The sequence below is a fragment of the Neovison vison genome, chromosome 3 (assembly GCF_020171115.1).
Source record: "Neovison vison isolate M4711 chromosome 3, ASM_NN_V1, whole genome shotgun sequence".
Lineage (NCBI taxonomy): Eukaryota > Metazoa > Chordata > Mammalia > Carnivora > Mustelidae > Neogale > Neogale vison.
Genome location: NC_058093.1, coordinates 17,719,572 through 17,746,441, shown reverse-complemented (window position 1 = coordinate 17,746,441; position 26,870 = coordinate 17,719,572). Strand labels below are relative to the sequence as shown.

The 26,870-nt window shown below is 41.7% G+C and overlaps 3 protein-coding genes and 2 non-coding genes across 12 annotated transcripts in view; 2 read left to right on the top strand and 3 right to left on the bottom strand.

Annotated features, from left to right (window-relative positions):
- The window catches only part of CMKLR2 (chemerin chemokine-like receptor 2), a 44,933-nt gene extending 38,071 nt beyond the window's left edge, over positions 1 to 6,862 (top strand). For all 5 annotated transcript variants that reach the window (XM_044241412.1, XM_044241411.1, XM_044241413.1 and 2 more), the window contains one exon: positions 5,314 to 6,862. In XM_044241412.1, the coding sequence (XP_044097347.1) occupies positions 5,342 to 6,409 (1,068 nt within the window). In that variant the 5' untranslated portion in view covers positions 5,314 to 5,341 and the 3' untranslated portion in view covers positions 6,410 to 6,862. The remainder of the gene's footprint in view (positions 1 to 5,313) is intronic.
- Positions 6,863 to 15,687: 8,825 nt separating this feature from the next.
- On the bottom strand, positions 15,688 to 18,320 carry EEF1B2 (eukaryotic translation elongation factor 1 beta 2). Its single transcript, XM_044241417.1, has 6 exons — positions 18,143 to 18,320; positions 17,607 to 17,729; positions 16,843 to 16,969; positions 16,508 to 16,574; positions 15,998 to 16,123; positions 15,688 to 15,889 (listed from the first exon to the last, which is right to left on the bottom strand). The coding sequence occupies exons 1-6, from the start codon at positions 18,220 to 18,222 to the stop codon at positions 15,735 to 15,737; spliced, it is 678 nt and encodes a 225-aa protein (XP_044097352.1). The 5' UTR covers positions 18,223 to 18,320; the 3' UTR covers positions 15,688 to 15,734.
- Positions 16,232 to 16,365, bottom strand: LOC122903890. The gene has a single exon (XR_006384092.1). It is a non-coding gene; the product is annotated as a small nucleolar RNA SNORA41 (small nucleolar RNA).
- On the bottom strand, positions 16,654 to 16,732 carry LOC122903887. The gene has a single exon (XR_006384089.1). It is a non-coding gene; the product is annotated as a small nucleolar RNA SNORD51 (small nucleolar RNA).
- Positions 18,321 to 18,783: 463 nt separating the features above from the next.
- NDUFS1 (NADH:ubiquinone oxidoreductase core subunit S1) overlaps positions 18,784 to 26,870 on the top strand; it is a 31,919-nt gene continuing 23,832 nt past the window's right edge. Inside the window, exons 1-7 of one of the 4 annotated variants that reach the window (XM_044241407.1) lie at positions 18,784 to 18,896; positions 22,118 to 22,185; positions 22,913 to 23,004; positions 25,068 to 25,175; positions 25,848 to 25,924; positions 26,561 to 26,642; positions 26,732 to 26,862. In XM_044241407.1, the coding sequence (XP_044097342.1) occupies positions 22,122 to 22,185; positions 22,913 to 23,004; positions 25,068 to 25,175; positions 25,848 to 25,924; positions 26,561 to 26,642; positions 26,732 to 26,862 (554 nt within the window). In that variant the 5' untranslated portion in view covers positions 18,784 to 18,896; positions 22,118 to 22,121. Of the gene's footprint in view, positions 18,897 to 18,923; positions 18,976 to 19,033; positions 19,053 to 20,563; positions 20,630 to 22,117; positions 22,186 to 22,912; positions 23,005 to 25,067; positions 25,176 to 25,847; positions 25,925 to 26,560; positions 26,643 to 26,731; positions 26,863 to 26,870 lie in introns of those variants that run through there. The other 3 variants (XM_044241410.1, XM_044241409.1, XM_044241408.1) reach the window with 3 other exon arrangements.

Sequence of the window (26,870 nt, the reverse complement as noted above, 5' to 3'; positions counted from 1 at the left end):
CCAGGAATCTCGGAATCGGTCTCGCTGCTTCTACCCTTGGGTGCCCCACCGCCGCCGTCCCCACTACCCCCAGCAGTCTCTTCTCAGCATAACAGAAGGAGGGATTGTACGATAATAGAAACAGATTACTTTTCTCCTCTGCTCAGAATCCTTCAGGGGCATCCTGCTTCCCTTAGAGTGAAAACCAGAGTCCTTCAATGGCCTACAAATGTCTACATATCTGACCTCTCACACACCCTTGCTGCTTCTTTTCTTCCACTCTTCCCCTTGTTCACAGTGCTCACCCTATTCGATACATACTGGTATCCTCACTCTTTCTGGAATACTTAGACACACTTGGCCCTAAGGCACTGGCTGTTCCCTCTGCCTAGAGCCCTCCTGCCCGCAATATCCACATGACTAACTCCCTGACGTCGCTCCGACTGTGGTTGCTGGCCCCCCAGTGAGCCCTTCTCTGACCACCTTACTGAAAATTAGAACCTGTTCTCCTGTCCCTTTTATTTTGTTCCTCCCTCCCCCCACCCCGTTTTTCTGAAGCACTTACCAGCTTTTAACACACTTTAACACGCTATGTAATTTGCTTTTCTATTATGTTTATTTTTTACTATCTCCTGCTAGACTCTAAAATCTAAAAGGGAAGAAATAATTGTCTCATTTAGTGAAGAAGCACAATTAACTAGAATGGCGCCTGAGAAATGCAGGCACTTACGGAACATGTGCTAAATGAATGAGTGATTACGATTCAGAGGTGGCTGCCAGCTCCGGGTTCGTGCTGCGGGTGGAATTGAGCCCCTCCAAAAGGGTACGTTGACATCTAAGCCTTCGGCCTCTCACAGTGTGATGTTATTTGGAATTATGGTTTTTATAGAGGTCATCAAGTTAAAACAGGGTCATTAGGGTGAGTTGAAATCCACCAGGAATCCAGTAGGACACAAGTCCTTATGGAAGGGTGACACTTGGGCACAGAGACAGACATGCAGGCAGAGCACCATGAGGCAATGAAGGCGGGTATAGGATGACACGTGTACAAGCCAAGAAAGGCCAAAGTTTGCTGGCAAATCACCAGAAGCTAGCACGGGACAGAGTCTCCCTCAAAGACTTCCCTCTGACTTCCCACCTGACTTCAGACTTCTAGCCTCTAGACTGTGAGCCAGTAAATTTCTGTTACTAAGAAATTTCAAGTTTAGAGTGCTTTGTCACGTCAGCCCTATGAGACTAATATAGTTAGCCTCTAGGTAGGTGGGTAGGTGTGAGATCTGGAAACTTAATTAGATCCGGAGGTGCCTATAAACTAGAAAGCAGCATATAAACAAGCTGTGATAATTAAATGAGACTATGTCCTTAAAGGTTAACTGTACTTGTCCAAGGCCCCGGGGGAATGTTGCTGAATTCTGCCTTACTTCTCTCTTTTCTCCGTCCTACCCATCTCCCTCACTGTCGCCACCACACAAAAACATCTGCTCTAAGTCACAGGGGAATTCCTAGATTATATTTCCTGCGAAGGTTTCAGCTGGGCAGCATTCAGCAACTCTTGAAGATCTTTCTCCAAGCTTGAGCTAACTGGATCTTGTGTCTAACCACCGCATCTGCTCTCTGAAAGATTGGGGACCTCTCTGATAGAGGGTTTTCTGTTTGAAGGGATTCTGAAACGGATGAACTAGATCACTCATCCTTGCGGTACCTTCCCCCCTACCAAAAGAACAGAAGAGACTGGTGGCTGGTGTCCTTCAGCAGGCCCTGTGATCATTCTGGCCTAGCAGGGTCAGTAATGGCATTAGAAGGGGGAGGTTTCTGACTTTTGGGCAGGGTAATGGTTCTAGTGTAATTCGGGGTCTTCCTTTGGCATTCTGTGCTTGGAGAATGAGGGTCCTTCTACTTACTGTTTAGGATTTTGTAAGCTGATTTAAACTGCCACCTAGGCCATTTGGCTTCAGGATTCCGAATAGCTTAAAAGGTCATAGGCAGGGGCGCCTGGGTGACTCAGTGGGTTAAAGCCTCTGCCTTTGGCTCAGGTCATGGTCCCAGGGTCCTGGGATCGAGCCCCACATCGGGCTCTCTGCTCAGCGGGGATCCTGCTTCCCCCTTTCTCTCTGCCTGCCTCTCTGCCTACTTGTGATCTCTGTCAACTAAATAAATAAAATCTTAAAAAAAAAAAAAAAAGGTCATAGGCATGAGGAGAGATGGGTGTCCCAGGATACAGGCAGAAAACAGAGACAGGGAGTTAGACACTGGCCTAGACAAAAACTTGATGTTGAGGATGGTCAGCCACCAGAAGCAGTGGACAGGGTAAGATCCCAGACCTGCACGAAAAGGGCAGCAAGAAGGGAGCCAATTCTTGGTCGGTGGAGTAGGATACACGAAGGAAAAGACTCAGTGTCAAGAAAAAAAGCCAAGATCCTGGGGATAGAATTGTGAGTCAAGGTCAGAGAGATTCTAGCAATGACGGTGACTGAAGTAAGGGTGAACTCACCAACTCTCCTGTTACGTTTGGTTCTGAACAGGATTTGTAGCTGAACCGATCATTTAATCGGCCCATGTTAAGCGTCTGTGATATGTTAAGACTGTACTAGGCACCATGGGGATCAGAGATGACAGGCATCGTTCTCAAGGAGTTAAGAATTTGGTAGGGCAGGGGCACCTGGGTGGCTCAGTGGGTTAAGCCTCTGCCTTCGACTCAGGTCATGATCTCAGGGTCCTGGGATCGAGCCCCACACCGGGCTCTCTGCTCAGCGGGGAGCTTGCTTCCTCCTCTCTCTCTCTCTGCCTCTCTCTGCCTACGTGTGATCTCGGTCATATAAATAAATAAAATCTTAAAAAAAAAAAAAGAAAGAATTTGGTAAGGCAGGAATCAAAGATAAACCAATGACAATTTAGTGTATCGAGTACAATAAGAATACAGTGTCATACAAAATCATAGAAACTAAGAGTCCGAACTCTGGGTCCAGTAGATTTGAGTTCATATCCGAACTCTCCAGTTAAAGGTTGTGTGATCCTGCGCAAGTCACGAAGTTTCCTCAAACTTCAGTATCCTTTCTTGTAAGTGGGAATAATAGCACTACTTACCTTCTTTATAAGAGTCTCATGAGGCTCAAATAAGATAATTGATCAAATCAAATTATATAGGTGCCTGGCACCTAGATTATTCCCAATAACATTGACTTTTTAAAAGATAATAATAGTGATTATTAGTATAATTATCCAGGCAAAGGTAATGTCAGAAAATGTTTCCAGGAAAAGGTGGCATTTAAGCTGAATATTGAAAAACAAAGAGAAGGTGGCTGGGCCTGGATTTGGGAAGAGGCTAATGAATTGCTTTTATTTTTTAATTTTGCCCTGCCAGGTTTCTCAAACACTTTGAGATAGGATGATGAATTCAGTGTTAGTAGAATTGAATGTGAGATTTCTCTGAGCAACACTACATGTTTTTACCTTTTCATTTTACTCCTACTATAATCTCGTTTTTTTTAAAGATTTTATTTATTTATTTGAGAGAGAGAGAGAAAGCAAGAGAGAGCATGGGAGCAGGGAGTTCCATGCACTCGGGTTGAATCCCAGGACCCTGGGATCATGACCTGAGCCGAAGGCAGAAGCTTAACCGACTGTACCACCCTGGCTTCCTTATAATCCCATATCTTGTATGTTTGCCCCATTAATTATTACAGCTCCATGAAATGAATATAACTATTAATCTTCTTTCTTCTAGATTTTGAATACTAACAAACAGAAACAACACGAAATAAAATTGATGTAATTAAAATTGTACCCAGCGGGAGGGGGGCAGGCAGGGAGAGGATGGTGGGGTTATGGACATTGAGGACGTTGCTATGAAGTGTGTAAACTTGGAGATTCACAGACCTGTACGCCTGGGGCTAATAATACATTATATGTTAGTTAAAAAATAAAAAAAATTTAAAAAATAAAAAAATAAAAACGTACCCAGTAAACTTTTTTTTTAATTGTAAAAATGACTTTGACCTCTTCTTAACCCAGAAAAACTGGTCCTGATAGGAAGGAGAAAAAAGATCACAAAAGAAAACTTAACTTTGGGTGAAATTATAATAGATAAATTTTGGTAGGGACAAAAAGAAACAAAACTGATTAATAAATCATACTTTTGTTGTAAATGTGGAACATAATTAATCCAAATTAATTCAAAACAAAGGAATTTCAATGATATACATATTTAAATAAAATTTAGTGGCACTCTATAGGAAATTGATACAGAAATTAAATGGTCAGAGTCGATTTTACTCCAAGGGATACCTTTCAGCTGAAAAGTCTTCCACACTAATAGAATTTTTACGAACATATTTGCCTTCATACACATAGAATCAAAACATCTGTGGGTGCAAAACAGTGTGTCAGAACCTCCAGTGCTTGCCTGTAACATCTGGAGGTGTGGACTGAAGAAGCATTTGGGACTCTTGTCTGGCTTAGAAAGTCAGGGTATAGGGTGCCTGGGTGGCTCAGTGGGTTAAAGCCTCTGCCTTTGGCTCAGGTCATGATCCCAGCATCCTGGGATCGAACCCCGCATCGGGCTTTCTGCTCAACAGGGAGCCTGCTTCCTCCTCTCTCCCTCTCTCTCTGCCTGTTTCTCTGCCTACTGTGATCTCTGTCTGTCAAATAAATACATAAAATCTTTAAAAAAAAAAAGAAAAGAAAAGAAAAAGAAAGTCAGGATATAACTAAGGGCTTTGAAGTCATCACCACATAAGTATTCATTCAGAATACAAGTATTCTGTATCTTCCATAAAATAATAATGCAGAGTCAGAACCTAATCTATGCCTATTAAATGTTAGATTCCTTTTTTTAAAAGTTTTTATTTATTTGTTTGGCAGACAGAGATCACAAGTAGGCAGAGAGGCAGGCAGAGAGAGAGGAAGGGAAGCAGGCTCCCCGCTGAGCAGAGGGCCCAATTCGGGGCTCGATTCAGGACCCTGGGATCATGGCCTGAGCCGAAGGCAGAGGCTTTAACCCACTGAGCCATCCAGGTGGCCCTGAATGTTAGATTCTCTCTAGTCAGGCCTATAAGCCTTATGGATAGAGGAATTGCACCTGTAGAGTCAATCATTTTAATTTAGCACTTACTGAATACTTTGCAAAAATGAGTTCTCACAGCTTTGAGAGTAACCAGAGCAAAACTGAAGTACCCCCACGATTTGGATATCTAGAATATAATCATAGACCTTACCAACAATTACACTATTTCCATTCAGTTCATCAAATGAAATATTTCTATCCTAATGTTCCTTGTTCACCGACATTTCCTCTTTTAAGAATTGTTTTCTTTCTTTTTAAATTTGCTTCTATAGATATCCTCATCCTCCACTTGACAAGGTCATGGAAGATCTAGAGGAAACATTATTTGAAGAATTTGAGAACTACTCCTATAACCTGGAATATTACTCCTCAGAGTCCGATTTGGAGGAGAAAGCCCACCTGGGAGTTGCCCATTGGGTCTCGCTGGTATTATACTGTTTAGCATTTATTCTGGGCATTCCAGGAAATGCCACTGTCATTTGGTTCACAGGGTTCAAGTGGAAGAAGACAGTCACCACTGTCTGGTTCCTCAACCTGGCTATCGCAGATTTCATTTTTCTTCTCTTCCTACCTCTGTACATCTCCTATGTGGTCATGAATTTCCACTGGCCCTTCGGCATCTGGTTGTGCAAGGCCAATTCCTTCATTGCCCAGCTGAACATGTTTGCTAGTGTTTTTTTCCTGACGGTGATCAGCGTGGACCGTTACATCCACTTGATCCATCCCGTCGTATCTCATCGGCACCGAACCCTAAGGAACTCCCTGATTGTTGTTGTTTCCGTTTGGTTTTTGGCTTCTCTAATGGGTGGTCCTGCCCTCTACTTTCGGGACACTCTGGAGTTCAATAACAACACTCTTTGCTATAACAATTTCCATGAGCATGATCCTGACCTTACTTTGATGAGGCATCATGTTCTGACCTGGGTGAAATTTATTGTCGGGTACCTCTTCCCCTTGCTAGCAATGAGCATTTGCTACTTGTGTCTCATCTTCAAGGTGAAGAAGCGAAGCATCCTGGTCTCCAGTAAGCATTTCTGGACCATCCTAGCTGTGGTCCTGGCCTTTTTGATTTGCTGGACTCCTTATCACTTGTTTAACATTTGGGAGCTCACAATCCACCACAGTAGCTATTTCCACCAGGTGCTTCAGGCTGGCATCCCCCTCTCCACTGGTTTGGCATTCCTCAACAGCTGCTTGAACCCTATCCTTTATGTCCTCATTAGTAAGAAGTTCCAAACTCGCTTTCGGGCCTCAGTTGCTGAGATTCTAAAGCACACGCTGTGGGAGGTCAGCTGTTCCGGCACAGTGAGCGAACAGCTCAGGAACTCTGAGACCAAGAACTTGTGTCTGCTGGAAACAGCTCAGTGAGTTATCTTTGAAGGCTTTTGCAGGGGGCCTGACACATGCTTTCAGATTATTTGGTTCCCAGGTATGGTAATAACCATCTCTTTTTGTTAAGCGGTTTGGTGGTTTTACATTTTTGTGTGGGTATGAAACATAGGAAAGATCTTCATTTTTTTCCCCCTGCAAATTAAATTATCTGTCATTCTTGCTAATTATACTGCAGTGGATTAGTCACCACTGTTGATGCAATATCAGCTATTATTTTTTTAATCTTCATGACTCTGAAGTCCTAGATCTTAATGTTAAATAGATGATTAATTCATTTCAGAAATGTTAACATATGTGCTTAAGTTCATTTTTATTTTGCACCAGTAACCTATGAGACATATTTTTGAAGTGCGACATGTACTTAATTTCTTTATTTCATGAAATCTATGTATATACATTTATAAATTAAAGTAATAGTTGATTACAGTAGTTTAAAACGTTGTGAACCCTTCATGCTTAGTGAAGTGTCCCAAAATCTAATCACTTCAAATGACAATTTATTGTCCTAACATCTCACAGTTCTGAGTCAGAAACTCAAGGCACAGAAGGGGGGTTCACCTCTCTCGGCCTCACAAGGTATGCAGCATGGGCTCGATTGGGATGGCCCAAATGACCGAGTTTTGGAACAGCTTGTCTCCTCTGCCCTACTGTCCCTTCTCTTCTTTGTCTTCACATGGCTCTTCCAGTATGGTAGCTCAGGGTAGCCAGACTTCTAACATGGCAGGTTAGGGCTCTAAGAGACTAAAGTGGGCATTTCTAGCCCTCTTAAAGCCTACGCCCACCCCTGACACGGTATCACATCACTGTGATCCTGGTCCAGCTCAGGGTCAAGGGGAGGCCACGTAGACCCCACCTGCCAATGGGGATATGTTCCTATCCCTAATCCCTCATGAAATCATTATAAATATCAAGATTCTTGGAAAATCTGGGTATGTGCAAGTATGTATAAGATGGCTGTAAACATAAAACACTGGCATCTAGATGGTGGATAGGCAAGCCCAATCTCAGAATGTTTTCAGAAAAAGAAAGCATGTATGACATTGATATATTTCTACCTTCTATTCCTCTAACTGTGTACATGTAGACACCAGTACAAGAACAATAAAGTATGCCTTTAAGTCAGTAACTTCCTCAATTTTAAAAAGCATTTAATTTTCTGTAATGTCTTAATTTTATTTTGAAAGTTGGGAGGGGAGCCATGTTATTTATTGAATCAGTATCCTTTTTAAATTTCATCTCTCAGCTTCTGGAAATGCCAATCTTCGATTGCTTACTGGCTATGTGCTTTACTAGTAGTCCATAGCAACAATCAGATCTGGTTTTGGAAATTATTCCTCAAAAATGCGTGGCATTGCTCAGCATGTCCCAAACTTTGCTCATCCCTGAATTTCATGGCTTCTGCCACACCCAGTATGGAGGGAAGGCAAGGAGAGAAGGGCTCATTGCGTGTGTTTGTCCCTCCATGACCAGGGTTTAAGAAATTCCACTCTGGGTTCCCCGTCACCCTCGAGGGATAGGCCCTGATTTCCCAGGATCGGGAGAAAAGTTGGAGGATGGAAGACAAAGAGAATATCTTAGGCTCATCCTTAGTTTGAGCAGATGGACAGATTCTCAGGGCTTTGGGGAAAGAGGAAGGCTGAGGAAGCAGGAAGAGGATTAAGCAACCAAGGGCAGAAGGAAATGATGGAGCAGGTGGTGTTACCACCTAGGAAGCAAGAGATTACCAAAGGCCTATGAAAATATTTGAGATCTTAAAAAAATATTGTTGGGTCTAGAATACAAAAAGGGAAACTTGAAAAGTCAAAATTAATAAATCCTTAATCACATGTCTATAAAATACATCTTTATGTCAATGAGTCAAATGAAATATTTCATAGTTACATAAAAGCTTATACTTAATATGGACATTCAATATGTTTCAGTGTTTGACATGAGGAGTGAAGCTTCCAAAAAATTTTTTTTAATTTAATTTTATTTTTTCAGTGTTCTAAGACAAAAAAAAAATGTCTTAAGGAAGGTCTACAAAGGTCTTTAAAAAAAAATCTTATTTATTTCTTTGACAGAGAGAGAGCACAAGCAGGGGGAGAGGCAGGCAGAGGGAGAAGCAACTCCTTGCTGAGCAGAGAGCTCAATATGGGGCTCAATCCCAGGCCCCTGCTATGACCTGAGCCGAATTCAGATGCTTAACCGACTGAGCCACCCGAGGTCTACAAATCTTAAAGAAACTCTGGATTCATTTGAGAATCTAAGGAAGGTTATGAGTCCTTTCCTTAGAAACTTTTTTTTTTTTTAATCAGTCTCCGCCCAAACTTGAAGCTTAAACTCACAACCTCAAGATCAAGACTCAAATCACATGTGACTGCCAGGCACCCCTCCCTAGAAACGTGCTTTTAAATAAAATGTCAGAGAGATCTTAGACCCTGGGCTAAAGACAAGTTTTAGTGGCTTTTAAAATAGGTGATAGTAGGTGGGGGGGCGCCTGGATGGCTCAGTCTGCCTCTGGCTCAAGTTATGATCCCAGAGTCCTGCTCAGTGGGAGGCCCACTTGTCCCTCTCCCACTCCCCCTGCTTGTGTTCCCTCTCTTGCTGTGTCTCTCTTAAATAAACAAAGATCTTTAAAAAAAAAAAAATAGTTGGGACGCCTGGGTGGCGCAGTTGGTTGGACGACTGCCTTCGGCTCAGGTCATGATCCTGGAGTCCCGGGATCGAGTCCCACATCAGGCTCCCAGCTCCATGGGGAGTCTGCTTCGCTCTCTGACCTTCTCCTCGCTCATTCTCTCTCTCACTGTCTCTCTCTCAAATAAATAAAATAAAATCTTTAAAAAAAAAATAGTTGATAGTGGGGATGTCATAGAAATCTGTTAGTGGAAAGTAGCAGCCAGTACAAGTACTCCCCAGCAGGGACGGGAGTTAATGTTTTATTCTCAGTTTGAGGGAAGATCCCAAGAGTAGCATTGGGTCCAGGACTGGGGACTCCGAGCCTCCTCCCCGGACAGTTGGAATTTGGTTAGTGGGGCTTTCCAGGGGTCTCCTGAAGAAGAGCGGGATGAACGACTAAATAACAGGACCCAGAGGACCGAGGCTGGTAGAGCAGACAGCACTGGAGCAATTAGGGAAGGAGTGAGGGAACTCAGTGCCCAGTGGGCAGAAAAGTGAAGAACCCCAGGCTCTCAGGGACTGGGGCGCAGACACGAGGAGACAAACCTGCCTCTTGAATGGAAAACAGCTCCTTGAAGGGGGCAAGTCCCAAGGCCTCCAGAGGCAGGAGATCTGGATTTGAACTAAGGCTCCCACACATCCTGGGTCTGTGTCCTTGGCTAAATTAATTCAGATTTCTAGACCCCATCTGCAAAATGGGGATAACAATAGTGGTACGTGCTACACAGGGCTGTTGTGGAAATTAAAGGAGATGCAGCAAAAGCATTTCGAGGGGTACTTGGCTCTAGAAACAACTTGACCAATCCTGGCTGGTATTAATCAGTGAAATTCTTGGCATCTTCCAACCTACTAATTGCTTACTAAATGTCAGCTCCTTTCCTCCTATATCAACATAGGAAGGATAAGGGAGCTACACAGAAAACTATCTTAAATTATCTTAAAACAAGATAGTTTATAAGTATGTATAAAAGACTATGTGCCTATAGCTGTGAAGCAGAATGAAAGTTTTCTCGGAAGATGTATTTGAAGTGCATCTTGAAGGATGGCCCCTATTTTCACAAGTGCAGGTGAGAAAAGAGGATTTTTAGGTAGGTGACCCAGGAAGGGCAAACATATGAAAGGAAAACAGGCTATGATCAGAAAAAAATTGTTTAGAAAAATAGTCCCAGGGGTGCCTGGGTGCTCAGTGGGCTAAACCCTCTGCCTTCGGCCCAGGTCATGATCTCAGGGTCCTGGATTCGAGCCCCACATCAGGCTGTCTGCTCAGCAGGGAGCCTGCTTCCTCCTCTTTCTGCCTGCCTTTCTGCCTACTTGTGATCTCTGCCAAATAAATATATAGATAAATAAATCTTAAAAAAAAAAAAAAGAAAAGAAAAGAAAAGAAAAAAGAAAAACAGTCCCATTTCCTTGGGACAGAATGAGGGTAGAAGATTCACAAGTTGGTGCCCAGCTTGAATAGTACTCCATGGTTCCTCAGTATTCTTACATATGGGCAGTTCTCTCGGGGGATGATTTAAGAAGTCCATGAACATTTTCTTTTGATTTTTAATATACTGAAAGCTAGGCAGGCCAATGGCATTCCAAACAACAGATGTTCATTTGGGTCATTTCTTAAATGCATCTGTTACCATCCATACAGTGCGTGTAATGAGAAAATGTTTTTATCAGTCTTAATTCCATTTTAAATTTACCCGTATGTGACTTTATCTTCTCACGTTCCCTAATTGAGGGTATGAAGCAAGGGTTACACTGATAAAATAGGATTAAATTGTCTAAAAGCGGGGATGAAGAACTTCTTTCATTCTATTGGCAACATCATTACCTGGCCAAGGGCCCGGGTTTCATTTCTCTCTCTCTAGGTGAATAATTGGGCAAATCATCTTTCAGAGTTCAGTTTCCTTATCCAAATGGGGATAACAGTGTCAGCTTTGCTTATCTCATAGCTTATGATGGTGTCCAAAAGTGAGGGACGCCTGGGTGGCTCAGTCGGCTAATCGGCTGCCTTCAGCTCAGTCATGATCCCAGAGTCCTGGGATCGAGTCCCACATCTGGCTCCTTGCTCAGCAGGGAGCCTGCTTCTCCCTCTGCCTCTGCCTGCCTGTGCTCACTCTCTGACAAACAAATAAATTTAAAAAAAATCTTTTTTAAAAAAAATGGACAATGGGGGCACCTGGGTGGCTCAGTGGGTTAAGCCCCTGCCTTTGGCTCAGGTCATGATCTCAGGGTCCTGGGATCAAGTCCCGCGTCGGGCTCTCTGCTCAGCAGGGAGCCTGCTTCTCTCTCTCTCTCTCTCTCTCTCTGCTTGCCTCTCTGCCTACTTGTGATCTATCTCTGTCAAATAAATAAATAAAATCTTTTTAAAAAAATGGACAATGTCTATGAGGCATGTATTTTTGTACTTTTTTACTTTTTTAGTCTAAGGACGATAACTGCCAAATTGGATTTGTTCAGGGGGAGGGGTGGGAGGGACCACACAGAGATTCTAAAACATGAATGCAACTCCTTTTGTATTTGTCTTTGCCCATAAGCTTATTTTTTCATAATAGGGAAGAACTCCAGCACTTTCTAACGTTGCTCTAGTCTGTCACTTTTTAATTATATTGTTTATAAAGTACTTCATTGAGTATATGTGCCATAATTTAGCCATTTCCATTCATGTTCGGACTGTAACAATCCGTTTAGTCCCATGCTTCCATCCATAACACCTCCAGGTCAGAGCTGTCGGCCTGTGTCATTTTCTGGCTCAGAAACCTACAAGGCTCCCCACCCTGCAGCGTGCGCGTGCACACACATACACACACACACACACACACACACTGCCCTTGAAGGAGCCAGCCTGGATGTGCAACCTGGCCCCACCCCATCTAATCCCAAACAGACACTGCAAAATCCAGCCCAATTGATGTAGTCTCCTCGTAAGTATCGCTTTGTCTATTCTTATTCCTGCCTTTTATCCCCTCTTGGAATACTTTTTTCTTTTCTTTCCTTTCTTTCTTTTCTTCTTTTTTTTTCTTTTAACAAATTACCAGTCAAGGTCCACCCAGCTCAAGTCCCAACTTCTCCAAAAAATTTTTCTTCAATTCTAGCCTTCCCAAACCTTCTGAACTTTTGGATTACTTGCTTAATCACAAAATGACTAATTTTTAACAATTTTATGTGTGTTTGAGCCACCTCCCTATTGTAATTTTCTTAACTCTTCTTTTGTATTTTATGTGTGTTCAAGACACCTCCCTATTGTAATTTTCTTAACTCTTCTTTTGTATTTTTGTAGCTTCTAATATGGTGATACTGAATGAATCATGTTTAATTCCCACACTGTTCTCACTCTTGTGTGAGGGATGCTAAATAATGAAAAATAAGTACAGCCTGAGTTACTGTAATCATTTATGGGCATACAAAAAAAAAAGAAAAAAGAAAAAACCTGGCCTCTTTTATCTTTTGTTAATACTCCAAAGTCAGAAGCAAACCAAAAAATCTCTCTTTCTCCATATCTACTCATGCCTTCTGAGCCCACTGGTTCAAAAACAGATTATTTGGGATACAGGCTCACAAGCAAATGTGAGCATTGCTTATAACAGCAGAAAACTGAAAGCAATCTAAAGCTCCAATAGACTGGTTAAATAAGATATGAGACAATGGATTATGTAACTGTTAGAATACGAGAAAGCTTTATAAGTACTGCCATGGAATATTCAAGATACAATTTCCAAGACATCCTAGTCTATTTTTAAGGACAAAGTAAAAGGTGCAGAACAGTTTGAATTGTATGCTACAATTACTTCATGCATGTGCTCACACTAGGTCTGGAAATTGCTGAGAACCTGTTGATAATGGTTGCTTTTATGGAGCTAAACGGGAAGCCTGAGCAAGGGGGAAGAGGGGTAGGGAAGACACAGAGACTTCACTGTATAACCTCTCGTTTTGTACAATGTTACTGTCTTATCTATTTTTTTAATATAAAATGAAAATATACCACTAAATATATCTATAGGAGGCTGTAGAATCAAGATTTTTAAAGTCACGTGCTTCATTTATCATTTTAAGATTTATAAGACAGCTGTGGTTTGAAATGACCATTCTAAATTTTTTAGCTCCTTTTACTTTGAACATTTTTAATCAACAGTTTTTATCATTTTTGTTAATACTTCCAGCTATCTGGTGCTCCATCCCTTTAACATGTCGATCATTGTGAGTAATTTGGGGCTGCTATTCACTAGTTGCTACATCTCGATCTTTCCATGGCAACATTTCCAGAACCCCGCTGCTCTGTTCTACAGAAAATGAAGTGCTGCTCTCTGCCGGCTTTCATGACGCTGACAACTGGGAAATTGCTTACGTTGGAAATACTGCTTAATTAAGATGATCGTAGTTTACAAGTACATACATACACCAATTGAATAAGTTTTATCTCAGATTTAAACAATTTCCCACATTTAAGGTACTCTCCCATATAAACAAAGTCAGATTGAGAGGAAAAAAATAGTACTGTCTGGTTTGGCTGGGAAAATTCTGACTTCAAACAAATCATTTGATCTCTTTCGTTTACAGATTAGAAACCACAAAATAAGACTTTTAGAAGTCAGTACTTCCTGGAGCGCCTGGATCGCTAAGTTGGTTAAGCATCTGACTCTTGATTTCAGCTCAGGCCTTGATCTCAGGGTCTTGAGTTCAAGATTTTTGTTGGGCTCCACACTTTGGTGCGGACCTACTCAAAAAAACAAAAAGCTGGCTCCGCCTACTTACCTGCAGCAAACCCATTATTGAAGTCTCTTCACCAATAGGTTCTGATATCCAAATCCAAGTAAAATGTCCCACTGAGTCCCCACCTCCACACCCTAGCCAGGTTTAGGAACCACAGCCTGGGAACCAACTACCTTATAACCTTTCCATGACACAGTGCTACTCAAAAATCGCATTCCCCGGGTTAAAGCCTCTGCCTTTAGCTGGGGCCATGATCCCAGGGTCCTGGGATCGAACCCCACATCGGGCTCTCTCTGCTCAGCGGAGAGCCTGCTTCCTCCTCTCTCTCTCTGCCTGCCTCTCTGCCTACTTGTGATCTCTGTCAAATAAATAAAATCTTTAAAAAAAAAAAATCGCATTCCCCAAAACACAAACCAAGCTCTCTCCATCAGGGCACCTGGGTGGCTCAGTTGGTTAGCATCTGCCTTCTGCTCAGGTCATCTCAGGGTTCTGGGACTGACCCCCAAGTAGGGCTCCCAGCTTAGCAGGGAGTCTACTTTCCCCTCTGCCCCCCACCCTTACTTGTGATTTTTTTTCGTTTTCCCAAGGTTTTATTTGAGAGAAGCCCACAAGCAGTGAGAGGGCCACCAAGGGATGCACACTCCCCAGTGAGCAGCGAGCCTGATGCAGGGGCTCCATCCCAGGACCTCCTCCCAAACCAATAAGTCCTGAGCTGAAGGCAGAGGCCAAACTGAGCCGCCCAGAAGCCCCAATGGTTTTATGGTTTGGGAATCCTTTCTGAGCCCTAACTTCCCTCCTCTGGGTTAGGTGTCCTTTAGTAAGATTGCACACCCCATTTCATATATTGCTTTCAAGATGGATTTTTTTTAAGAAAAAATTTTTTAACAAAGGTTTTGAGACAGCAAGAGAGGGAACACAAGCAGGGGGAATGGGAGATGGATGCAGGGCTAGATCCCAGCACCCCAGGATCCCAATGGGGGCCAAAGGCAGACGCTTAACCACTGAGCCACCCATAGGACCCTGAAGTGGGATTTTTCATCCTGGAGTAACCCCCAACTTGAAAGGCCATAGGTGACAACAAATTACTTCATTAGCCATTGGTCAACCTCAACATTTAACTCCCCTTTTTTTCCCAGTGTTCCATGAACTAGTCCAGTAAATAAACGACATTCACTGTGTCCAGTTATCTTAAGCACTTTACATGTATTGACCCATTACTCATCAAGGTACTTTGAACATTTCCATTGCAGAAAACCAGTCCAGGTATTACCTTGTTACTCCTTGCAAGTAAGCCCAAGGTCTGAACCATTATAAATCTACAGGGCTAAAATTCTAGTTGAAAATTCTTAATCCAAAATTTCCACAAGCAAAGCTTATCTGATTTCTTTTGAAAACAAAGCAAATACAGGGGGGGGGTGCTGAGTGGCTCAGTTGGTTAAGTGTCTGCCTTCGGCTCAGGTCATGATCCCAGGGTCCTGGGATCGAGCCCCACATCAGGCTCTCTGCTCAGCTGGAAGCCTGCTTCTTCCTCTCCCACTGCCCCCGGTTTGTGTTTCCTCTCTTGCTGTGTCTGTGTCAAGAAAAATCTTAAAAACAAAACAAAACAAACAAACAAACAAAAAAAACAAATACGAAACTTGAAATGCTGTGGTACAAATGTTATGTATCCTTGTGCATTGGGTACAGAAACTATACTGAGTCTATTTCCATGAATCTGTTTATAAAATCTACTCAACACCTACCTGTATTCAGTTATTTGTGATAAATATTTTCCCTCTGTTGGGATAAATATCTAACAATGCTGACACCCAAATTTATTTTTATGGATTGTACTGTCCACTGAATTTCTTCCCTCAATATGGAAACCACCCTATGTAAGAGTCTAGAGCCAACAGTTGTCTTTTAAGCTTTTATTTAAGGGCAATGATCTAAGATGTAGTTTTTAGATCTTATTAAAAGCAGCCACGTCCATGGACTGCACATAGTCCTCAAACGCAGTGATCCGTTCCTCCAGCATATCTGTTCCAACTTTATCATCTTCCACTACACACTGTATTTGAAGTTTTTTAATTCCATATCCCACTGGAACTAGTTTAGCTGAAAAGAACAAGAAAAGTCTTAGTTAGCACAGTCCTATTGATTGATAAACATTGTTAACTCTGCAACTTTCAGATGCCACTTTCAAAAAGCAAAAATTGAACTCACAAGAGCCCCAGACCAAGCCATCTGCCTGAATGCTTCGGACGCACTCCTCTAGTTTTGCCATATCCGTCTCATCGTCCCAGGGTTTCACATCTAGTAGTATGGAAGACTTGGCAACAAGCGCAGGTTCTAAGGAAAGAACAGCCAGCATTATTCAGACACTGCTAAAACCTGTAAAATCTTCATCTGTTTCCTAACGGATCATCTCCTCAGCCAAACAGAACTACAGGATACATCTTGTGTTTGTTACTCACATGCCCACTTTCTGTTGTGCTAAGAAAGAGGTGTTTTAATTGTTTAACAGTTTCTGTCCCACAGAGGAATGCCACAACTGCTACCGGGAGAACAGCTGCAGACCAGTAGCTGTGGAAGTTTTACGAAGAACCACCCATACGGTTTTTAAATACGGACCTCGTCAACAAATGCAGAGGCAATTACTTTAGAAATCAAACTTCAGAAAAGATCAATCACATTATTATGAAATAAAGTAGCACAAATTATAAAATGACCTACTTTTGGCTTTCTTTGACTCATACTGTGCAAGGCGTTCCTCTCTTAGCCTCTTTGCTTCCTCGCTTTCCTATAAAGAAAAATTAAGTACGTTTCACAAAGTTGGTGGTGTCTCAGCTTATAACTAATGGAACCATCACAACAAAGACCAGTTTCATCAGAAAAAAGCAAATCCATCAGGGGCTCAGCCGAAAGATGGTGATTTGATTTTATTCATCACGTAACCGGTGAGAACTTAAAAAGTCAGGTAATAAAGTGGTGAAACCAGAATTCAAATCCAGGCAATTTCACCACAGAGCCTATAATTAAGCTGATACACATATTAATTTGAGCCATACCTCCTCATCATCAGATCCAAAGAGATCAATGTCATCATCATCTTTACTATCTGTAGCTCCACTTCCTGTGGTGTCTTCCACATTGGCAGGGCCATACTTGCCCAAAGCTTTCTTCACTCCTGGAAGGCTTGAAAAAAAAAATTTAAGTTCAACCACCACTAGGTCAGTATGCTCTTTTTCGAACAGCACATGAGAATGTGTTTCCATCACTCTTTACCAACAGATCCCTTTTGTGACAAGAATTTAACCTTAAACACTCCCAGGCAAATATTTCTCCACGTTTAACTCCTCACCCAACAAGCATTAGGAGCACGTGAGACGTTACATTGGATACTCACTATGATTTACGCTTTCTGTATGAGTATTTCTTTTTGAGATTTCATTAAGTATGCTCAGTTCCATTCTTAGTGAACGGGAGTCCACTTCCCCAAACTTCCACCCTTGCTGGCAGTTTCAGAAGAATGGCCAAGGACTGAGTGAAAGAGCCACCCTCTCACCCCAGAGGTGGGCCCCCCAGGTCAGGGTCCAGGCACACTGTCAGGGCACTGTGGGGAAAAGTTGAACTGCTGCTGTCCATGTGCTACCTGTTCTGTGAAAAAATGGAGGACTTCAGTCTCTCGGCCTTCTCAAGTCACAAGGATAATTAAGCTCCCAATATCCCAAACAAAACTAACGCAGCCTGGGTCCAATGCTGTCATGTGAAAACCCTGCGTTTAAGCTGAGAAAACGTTCTCGTCTCCAGATAAAGACAAAGGTGATTTTACCTGGCCTTTTCCTTCTCGTAAGACTTGATGTGATTATACCAACGGAGGGCATGATACAAGTCGGCAGGCGGGGGGCCGGAGACTGCTTCGAATACTGCCACGTCTGCTTGTGACGGCACATACCTGCCGAGGAGACCAAAATTGCACACGCCTTTAAGAGGACATCCACCAACACCAGCAAATAAATGACGAACGGCACCTCTGTCCAACTAGTTACTGCGAGATGGCCCATTTGGTACTGGGAAGCCTAAGCTGCTGTACTTTTTTTTTTTTTTTTTTAATAAGCTCAAGATCAGGGGCCATGCATTTGGTGTTCCGCCCCACCCTGGGAATCCCCGCCACTTCGTGGACCTCAAAGTTTGCAGCATCTCACGAAGACCTACAGGCTTGCTTCCACAAACCGAGTGCTCGCGGGATAACCTGGGGGCATCAAGTCCGGGGAAAGCAAGCACGTTTAACTCCTCGCCGCTCGCAACCCCCCAGCGGCGGCAGAGGCCGCGCCACGTGGCCCGACCCCATCCCGGGCCCGTCCTCACCCCTCGATGTAGCTCTTGTCCGCTAGGTAGTCGTTGAGCACCTGGAGGCCGGCGGGGCTTTTCAGGTCTCCAAAACCCATGGCGTCGGCTGGTCCTAGGAACCGGGCGGCAACGAAAGAAAAGAGAAGAGGAGGGAGCCGCGGACTAACGCTAAGAGGAAGAAAAAAAAAAAGGGCCGCAAAAGGCCGGAAAAAGCCTTATATAGAGACGGAGGCGTTTCCCTCTGCCGCACCGGGTCGAAGGTTAAAGGTCAAAGTACGTTAAGAGTCTCATTCCTCCACGAAAAAATTCGGGGGCTCCGAAATGAACGGCCCACCGATTATCTGCGGGCCTCTTTGTGTATGCAAATAAACTAATAAAAGGGGTATTTCTTAAATTAGTACCTCCACGGCTCCGGAACACTACAGGAACCGCCCCTCGGAGCGCCGGAGATGACCGAAGACGCTCGGCCTCCGGCGCGTAGCTACTTCCGGCGGAACTGCGGTTCCAAACTGTCTCCCCGCCCTCCGCCCCCGCTCGCTCTAGGCGGCTCGCCCTCCGCCCCGCCCCCTGTGCGGGCGACGGAAATTGCCGAACTCTTGCTGAACGGAAATTGTCGAATCCGGGGTTTCTAGTCCCTCCTGGCTTCCCGTTCTCCAGGCCCGGCGGGCGAGCTGAGCCGAGGCCGCCATATTGAATAAGCAATCTGGCCTTTGAGGGGGCTGTTGCGGTACAGACAATTCTGTGGAGCGGCTTCGGCGGCTCCGAGGAGAAGGTGAGGCAGTGAATAGCGTGAGAAGACTGACATTCCTCTTGCCATAGGAGTTGATTTCTTGACGAGACTTTTGGCCCAGGTGACTTATTCTACTCTTGTCCTTGACTGGACATCACGTCCCACCCCGCCTCTCCCGGAAGCCCCTAGGGCCGGCAGGTGAGGGCTGTTGGCCGTGGTCTCCGGTTTTTGGGAGCGGAAATCAGGTGGACAACCTGGAGGCCCTGGGAGCGCTGGACCGGTGGCAGGCTTGTGGGTGACCTTCATTCTGCAGGGGAAATGCAGGACATTCCCCTTTGTAGAGCGGAGGCCGTTTTGTTCCCTGGGAGAGGACGTATGTCAAGTGACTTAGGCCTAAAGACTGAGCATTTCCCCCCCCCCCCAAGTTAGGATGTCCTTGGTACAGTACACTGTTTGGCCCCTATTGCCTTAGCAACCACCCACACCTCTCTGTTGTTGTTGTTTTGTTTTTTCATTGAGTGCATTGGGCAGTATTTTTTATTCTTTTCCCTGGTGGGGAAACTGAAGAAAATGATGTTTAAAAAGTTTGCCCAAGGTCGCACTGCTAATGACATAGCTACGTTGTTTAGCTATGTTGGGATCTAATGGGGATCCATTAGATGGGATCCGTAGATCGGACACAGCTCTGCTCCAGAACGATTTGAGGACATTGCAAATGTAGCTTGAACTGTTCCTGATGAATAAACACCCAGTTTGTTTCCTTGGAGAGTGTCCTTTTTTCCACCGAATTGCATGTGCATCGTTAAGCAGGGTGTTACAGGGCTGTCAGAGCACCTGCCCTTTTTAATTCCAGGGAAGTGGAAGTTTGGGCCAGAGATTTGAGATCGAATTCATTTAGCAAATAGTTATTGAATGTCTATTATAAACGAGAAATGAGGCTACGAAGAAGAATAAAATGGGTGATATGACTGGGGAGTAGTTAGGAAATTTTAAGATAGGCTGATCAAGGAAAGCCTCCCTGAGGAATGTCTGTTAAGCCCAAATTTCAAGGGCAAGAAGTCAGAAAGATCTGAAGGAAAAGCATTTCGGTCTGAGGCCACAGCCTGTGGGGAGAGGGGAGAAGCTGTGGGGACAGTGTAGAAGCTGGGAGACCTGTAGGTGGGCTGTTGTAATAGTCCAGGATAGACGATGGTAGCATACGGTAGAGTGGTATACCTTGGAGGGAGAGAAGCGCATGGATGCAGGATGTACGGTGGGGAATGTGGAATAGTACTGTTCTCATACTAAAAAGTGTCCATTCTAGTTTTAGAAATGTTTGGTCATTAACATTTTCCCATTTGAAGATGACTATTTCCATCCCTGTGTGATAGATAAGTATGTGTAAAGTACAGACCGAAATTTTGTATAGCTGTCTTCTGTTGGAGCTCAGCTATGCCCTCTTCCCTTTGATGCTGGATTTTCAAGAGACAGCCTAGTTCTGGTTGATTTCCTAGCTAACGTGGACAATACTTTTAGATTGTATTGGAGACAAAATAATAGTAAGTGTTTACATTGTTGTATGAAATATTGATTGTTGATTTTCAGTCTGTCATTGCACTGATTCAGCAAAGTCAGATTTACCTTTATATCATCAATAGAATTTAGTAAGACAGATGCTACTCATTTTGGAACTTGGTGATAAGATTGTTTGGTGGTTATTTTTTTTCAAGGGCTAGGTCTTCAGAAAAGGGAAATGACCAAATTACACCATTTTTCTTCAAGGAGCTTACACTTCAGTAGGTACTAAAATTGACGACCAACTTGTAATTTAGTAGGTGGAATACTAAAGCTGTATACACAGTGTGTGCTGATGGTACAGAGGGAGTACAAAGGAAGAGGATTTTGAAACTGCTCTTCAGTGGCTAGTATTGTCTGAACTGAATTTAGATTTAATTGACATTTATTGAACTACTACTAATAATGCATAGCCTAGGAAGTATTCTTTTCTTCCTTATCAATAGATAGAGAAGCAGAAACTCGATTTACCAAAAATCACTCACTTGTGGGTAATAGACTTCATGTCTGCAAATTTAGAATCACAAGTTCTGAATTAATGAATGTTATGAATTAACTAAAGTCTGATTTAATGACATTTTCTGTTATACCTCTTCTGTAATAGGTAACTGAAACTTCATACTTAAATCTTAGGTGTATGGACTGTCTTCCACTTTCTGCCTTTGAAAGTCATTATGTTGATACATTCTGATCTCATAATTTCCTTTTTTTAGACTTTCTAAGTGAAAAATTATAATTCAGATGCTTAGTCCATTTGATTGAGTAAATAGACAAAAAGCTCAGTGCTTAGATCTCATGACTAAGTGAATGGATAAAAACTCTAAAAGTTCAGATAGCTTTTCTCTTTGCTTGTGTATATCTTTAATTGGTGTTATTTATGTAATTCACTGCCATTTCTTTTAGTAATTTAGCAAATGTTTATTATAGGAGACTGCCTTGTGCATTGTAGGATGTTTAACAGAACCCTGGCCTCTACCGAGTAGAGGCCAGTAGCTTTCCCTCAGTTGTGACAACAGTGTCCAAATGTTGACACGTTCCATGGGAAGCAAAACTGTCCCTGGTCGAAAACCACTGTTTTAGAGCTTACTATGTACCAGCCTTGTAAATAGGCCCTAAAGATGGAAAAATTTAAGCAGTTCATAATTCGGTGAGGGTAGAACAGACATATAATTGCAAATCCGCAAGATAAATGTACTAAGCACAGAAAATGGCACTCCAGATGCTTAAAAGGCTTGAACTTGTGAGCCAGCTCAGAATCTCAGGAGCATTTAGTAAATCACTGCATAGCACATAGAATGTTAGAGTGAGTATTGGCAGGAAACGAAGGCAGGAAGGTAGACGTCATTTTACATAGTATTAATGCTAAGTTCACTGTTGTTATTTGAGCTTATTTTACTCCATAGTATTTTATATTTGATCATCTGTTGATAGTTAAAAACAACACAAAACTGCCCTTTACATAGATTTTTACACTAGCCACTCCTTCTTAGCTCTTTGGGATTGTACTTGGGCAATTGATTGTACTCAGTTATCTCCTGAGACTGGGTATTCTCATCTCTAGAATTTGAGGGGAAAAATCAGGGCTCATGAATGTTCAATGTAATAATGTTTGTGAAGTGTTTAAAACCTATGAACTATTACCAAAAAGTTTGTAATTAGGGTTTTATTTTTTCCTATGATAATATAACTCTTCTTTGTTTTATTCTTAGCAATATGTTAAGGATACCTCTAAGAAGGGCCTTAGTAGGCCTTTCTAATAAGTCTTCCAAAGGATGTGGTGAGTATTTTTTTTTTTTTTGCACTTGTGGGTACTAGCCTTTTATCTCTGTAAATTCATTGGTTTATGGAATGTTTCTTGAATGACCCTAAACTGTAATTTGTTTTAAGTAAAATAGAAACAAATGATCCTAGTCGAATAAAATAATTTTAAGATTTATTTATATATTTTAGAGAGAAAGAGCACACAAGCAGGGTGAGGGGCAAAGGGAAAGAATTTGAAGCAGACTCCCCACTGAGCAGGAAGCCTGACACAGGGGTTGATCTCACAATCCTGAGATCATGACCTGAGCTAAAACCAAGAGTAGGCCACTTAACTGACTAAGCCACCCAGGCACCCCTAGAGTAATTTTTAAAATACAACTAAATAGTTTATAGAAGATGTCATGAAATAAAAAGTAGTAGGAACTGCTTATCAGTGCCAGAATGGAAAAAGCAGTTATGCTGCTTTTGAAAAATAGTATTTCCATGAACATATTTTTAGTGGTATTAAGTTTGAAGTTAAACTACCACTAAAAGTGGATAGCCATATTCTAGCTGGTATTCAGGATTGGAAAAGCTTTTGTCTAATTCTTTATTTCATAGGTTTGCATCTAGAGAAGTAGAGGGGAATAGTATAAAATGAGGAAAATATTTAAGCTTGTAGGTTAGAGTTAATCCACTATCCTTTGCTATAATAAATTTAACTCTGTTAATTTATTTCTCATCTCAATATTTTTCATGGTCAGTTCGAACAACTGCCACAGCAGCAAGCAACTTAATTGAAGTATTTGTTGATGGTCAATCTGTCATGGTGGAACCAGGAACTACCGTCCTCCAAGTAGGCATATGTTCTAATTCTTTATTTTTGCATATGTTCTGGTTTTTAAGGACTATCAATTTGCTTCCTTTATACCGTTTATCTACATCTAAAAATTTTAAGGTTCCTTGATAAATGCTCATAAAAGAACTATAGATAGTAAAATTATATGAAAATAAATTGGATTTAAAATCTTGGCATTTCAAAGTGAGCTATCATTTATCTGTTTCTGACTTTCTTAGTGAGTATGGTAGTAAATTGTTTTACTTCTGTTTTCCAAGTAAATACCTACTAGAAATTTGAAGTTACCAAATATAAATTATAAATTAATATGGGTAAGTTTGGGAAAAAGGTATTCTTTGTTGTGAACCTGCTTGATGCTTTTCACTTCGTGTAACTTATCAATTTTTAGTATTATTTCCAGGAATGTGTCCTACAAAGCAGGTAAATGGAAGGTAGTCTGTTCTTGAATTTATGCTTGGAATATGTAATTTTTCCAGATAACTTCAGAACTAACAGAGTTGGTCATGGAGAAATGATGCTTCATTCCATCTGCGAGTTATCAAAAGCTAAAATGCTCTTCATTCATGTTAGCAGTCATTTCTAGTCTATCTGCCAAGCACAGACATGCGGTGGAGAGTATTTTTGCCAGGTACAGGAGGTGATAGAAAGAGATGTTAGGGGTATCTCAGGTGATACCCCTGAGATATACCCCTGATACTTTAAAATCTCAGGAGATTTTAAAGGCTAAGTAAGTGTTTATATTTGGACAAAAGCTTCAAATGGTTGGTATTATTGGGACATAAGGTATATGTAGAAGATAACAGGATCTCATATTACTCTGATAGAGAGGTCCAGTCATGAAAGAAGATATGTGTCATGCTGCAGAGCTTAGAGTTTGACCTGTCAGCCGTTTTCATGGCAGTTAGACAGTGTGACCGTGACTATAGAGGATCTTGGTTTGGAGAATAACAGGACTAGTGTGAGAGACAAAGGAGAAGTATGTTGCATTAGTAGAGCAGAAAATGAAAGGCCTAAAATAGATAGTAGCAATGGGAATGAAAGTAAGAGGATAGATGCAGGGAGAGTAAGATACAGGCCTTTGGGAACAGTGAAGAGCAGGGGCATCTTTGTAGTTTCTGGCTTTGTTAGCTTATTTGGGGGATGTATCATAGGAGACAGAAATAGGCTGAATTTTGGCTGTCTATAGAGCATACACGTGTGTATGCCTATTTAAGTCTAAAGCTTAGAGGAGTGGTAGACTGCTAGGGCTACACATGAGGGTTTAGATAGAATCATCATCTGGAATGTGGGCTCATATAAAGGTTGGGACCAGATCTTGCTTGTTACTTCCTATATCCTCTGTATCTAGCACAAAGGAAAACTCAGTACATTTTTGCTAAGTAGTTGAAACATTGGCATTTGAGGAAACTGCTTTAAGGTAAGGGCTAAAGATGGAAGAGCTAACTCCAGGGGAAATTTGAATAGGTTTGTAGGCCTCAAGAGGAAAGAGTGATAACTAGGAGAGCTGGGCTAATCCCCCTTAGTAGGTAAATGGGAACTGAGGAGAGTGTCAATGACAGTGGGAGTATGAGTCTTAGGTAAGGAATATGGAGCCAATATAGAAGCAGATCATAGCCAACTAGACAGTGTGAGTTGAAGTCTAATCCAAAGGGGGAGACCCAAGCAAAGAAGAAATCCCAGTATGAAACCACTGGGACAGAGTTTGAAGGAGTGTCTTTGTAGACAGCAGTTCAGAATGGAAAGGGGGAGTCAAACCTTCAGCACAGTCTGAGAGGTTGGTTCATTTCGTTTCTTCCACATAAGATATAGGTATGCTGAGGATTCTTAAAGAAGCAGCTTAAGAGTAGATAGGGGCAGTAATCAAGAACAAGGAAGGGTAATCAAGAACAAAGAAGGAGGGAAATCTGTTCAGGATTGGAGTAAGAATGAATAAAGGTATAGATATTTATAGATAGGTGTAATAAGGTAGGTGGGGATGACTTTTTTCTTCTGTGTTTTAGGCAAGAAAGGGATGAGGTTAGGTTATCCTAATGCAAAAAAATGTTTACTTTGTCTTCTAGGCTTGTGAGAAGGTTGGCATGCAGATCCCTCGGTTCTGTTATCATGAAAGATTGTCTGTTGCTGGAAACTGTAGGATGTGCCTGGTTGAAATTGAGAAAGCTCCTAAGGTACTTGATACCTAAAATTCCACACCATGCTGTAGAAGGTAGAAAACTTTAAATCTTGCAGCAAACTTTATTTAGAATCATTACTGTAGTGGAGAAACCTAGCCCTGTTTAATTGTTTCTAGAAATTTATCTTTTTGTGTGCAGTTAAGTCTGTTCATTTCAAAACTGGAAAAGCATTGAAGAAAGTGCTTTATAAATGCAAGCACTATATAAATGTAATAGATTTGGAAATTAAAGGTGACTTCTTACACCTGCCAGTATTTCCACGTGATAAGACACACAGGATGTGGAATTGCCAAGCATCATGTTGAAAGCTCTTCTGCTGTTCCATTTTCACTAGAGAAGGATTGTAATGAAGAGGTTCACTTTCAGTTCAATTTCATTTTGTCTCATATAGTTTTAATTCAGTAGTACGTGCTAATCAAGACAGAGTTATTTGATGTTCTGTTTCAGAGTCTAAAGTTGCTTTAACTATGAGAATAGAATTTAGAAGTATGATATCTTATTTTTTTCTAAGAGAAAGAGTCAGGTTATATTGTGAATATGAAAACTGGAAAATTATGTCTTAAAAAATACTGTACTTTGTTTCTCTTTAGGTGGATGACTTGATCTTTTCATATGTTGGGTTGCTTATAAATACAGGAACTGAAAGATTTTTCCTTGAAATTGCAGGTTGTAGCTGCTTGTGCCATGCCAGTAATGAAAGGTTGGAATATCCTGACAAACTCAGAGAAATCAAAGAAAGCCAGGTACTTTAGTGCTACTTAGCATAGTAACTTTTCTTAGAGCAGAAAATTGCTCATTTCAGTATTTAGACCTCTCCTAGATGAGGAACTCAGTAGCAAGCTCTGAAAAAGTTGGCATGTTTCAGCTCAGGGGAGCAGTGGAAGTAAGTACACATTGAGGAGGTGAAGTCAGGTATTTATGGTTTTGAGCCTAGAATGGAATTAGCACTAAAAGCTCTTCTTCAGTAACTTGTGATGAATAGTGAATCTGGGGCTTACTGAACTGAGATTATTTCAGTAACATATTACTATACTGTACAGGCACTGTTACTTGTTTTTTGCTGTGCATTTGTGTGTTTTTGTTTTGAATTAATGTGAATGTTTTCTGAAGATCATTTAGCAATTTTTGGTAATTTTGTATTGTTAAAAGTTACAATTTTCTAGATTCTATAATGATATTTTATTCCTAGATTTCTATAAACATTTTTTTAGATCATGTGTCTAATACTAGAACGATGGTTGCATTGGCATTTCTGATAAGTGTAAAATTAATGCTCTGTGAAAGGATGCATCTCTGGAGGTTATCTAGATAGCCTATATCCAAACCATTTTGAGTGCCAAAAATTTAAATCATTTTATATATTAAAATTATCCATACAGAGAAGGTGTGATGGAGTTCTTGCTAGCAAATCACCCACTGGACTGTCCTATTTGTGACCAGGGAGGTGAATGTGATCTGCAGGTATGTAGTCTAACTTCATACATTGTTTTTGGCTGCTTCAAGTTTAATTTTACTAGCAGCATTAAATTAACTCTCCTAATCTACTTAAGGACCAGTCCATGATGTTCGGAAGTGATAGGAGCCGATTTTTAGAAGGGAAACGGGCTGTGGAGGACAAGAACATTGGGCCATTGGTAAAGACCATCATGACTAGATGTATACAGTGTACTCGCTGCATCAGGTAATGTT

What these genes read in the sequence shown, in the direction of transcription:
- EEF1B2 (XM_044241417.1), bottom strand. Translation starts at nt 18,222, where the DNA reads ATGGGTTTTGGAGACCTGAAAAGCCCCGCCGGCCTCCAGGTGCTCAAC. An exon ending in GACAAGAGCTACATCGAGGG is followed by an intron (nt 17,730 to 18,142) that starts GTGAGGACGGGC and finishes TCTCCTCGGCAG; the next exon opens with GTATGTGCCGTCACAAGCAG. An exon ending in TGGCTTGGTCTGGGGCTCTT is followed by an intron (nt 15,890 to 15,997) that starts GTGAGTTCAATT and finishes TGTTCTTTTCAG; the next exon opens with CTAAACTAGTTCCAGTGGGA.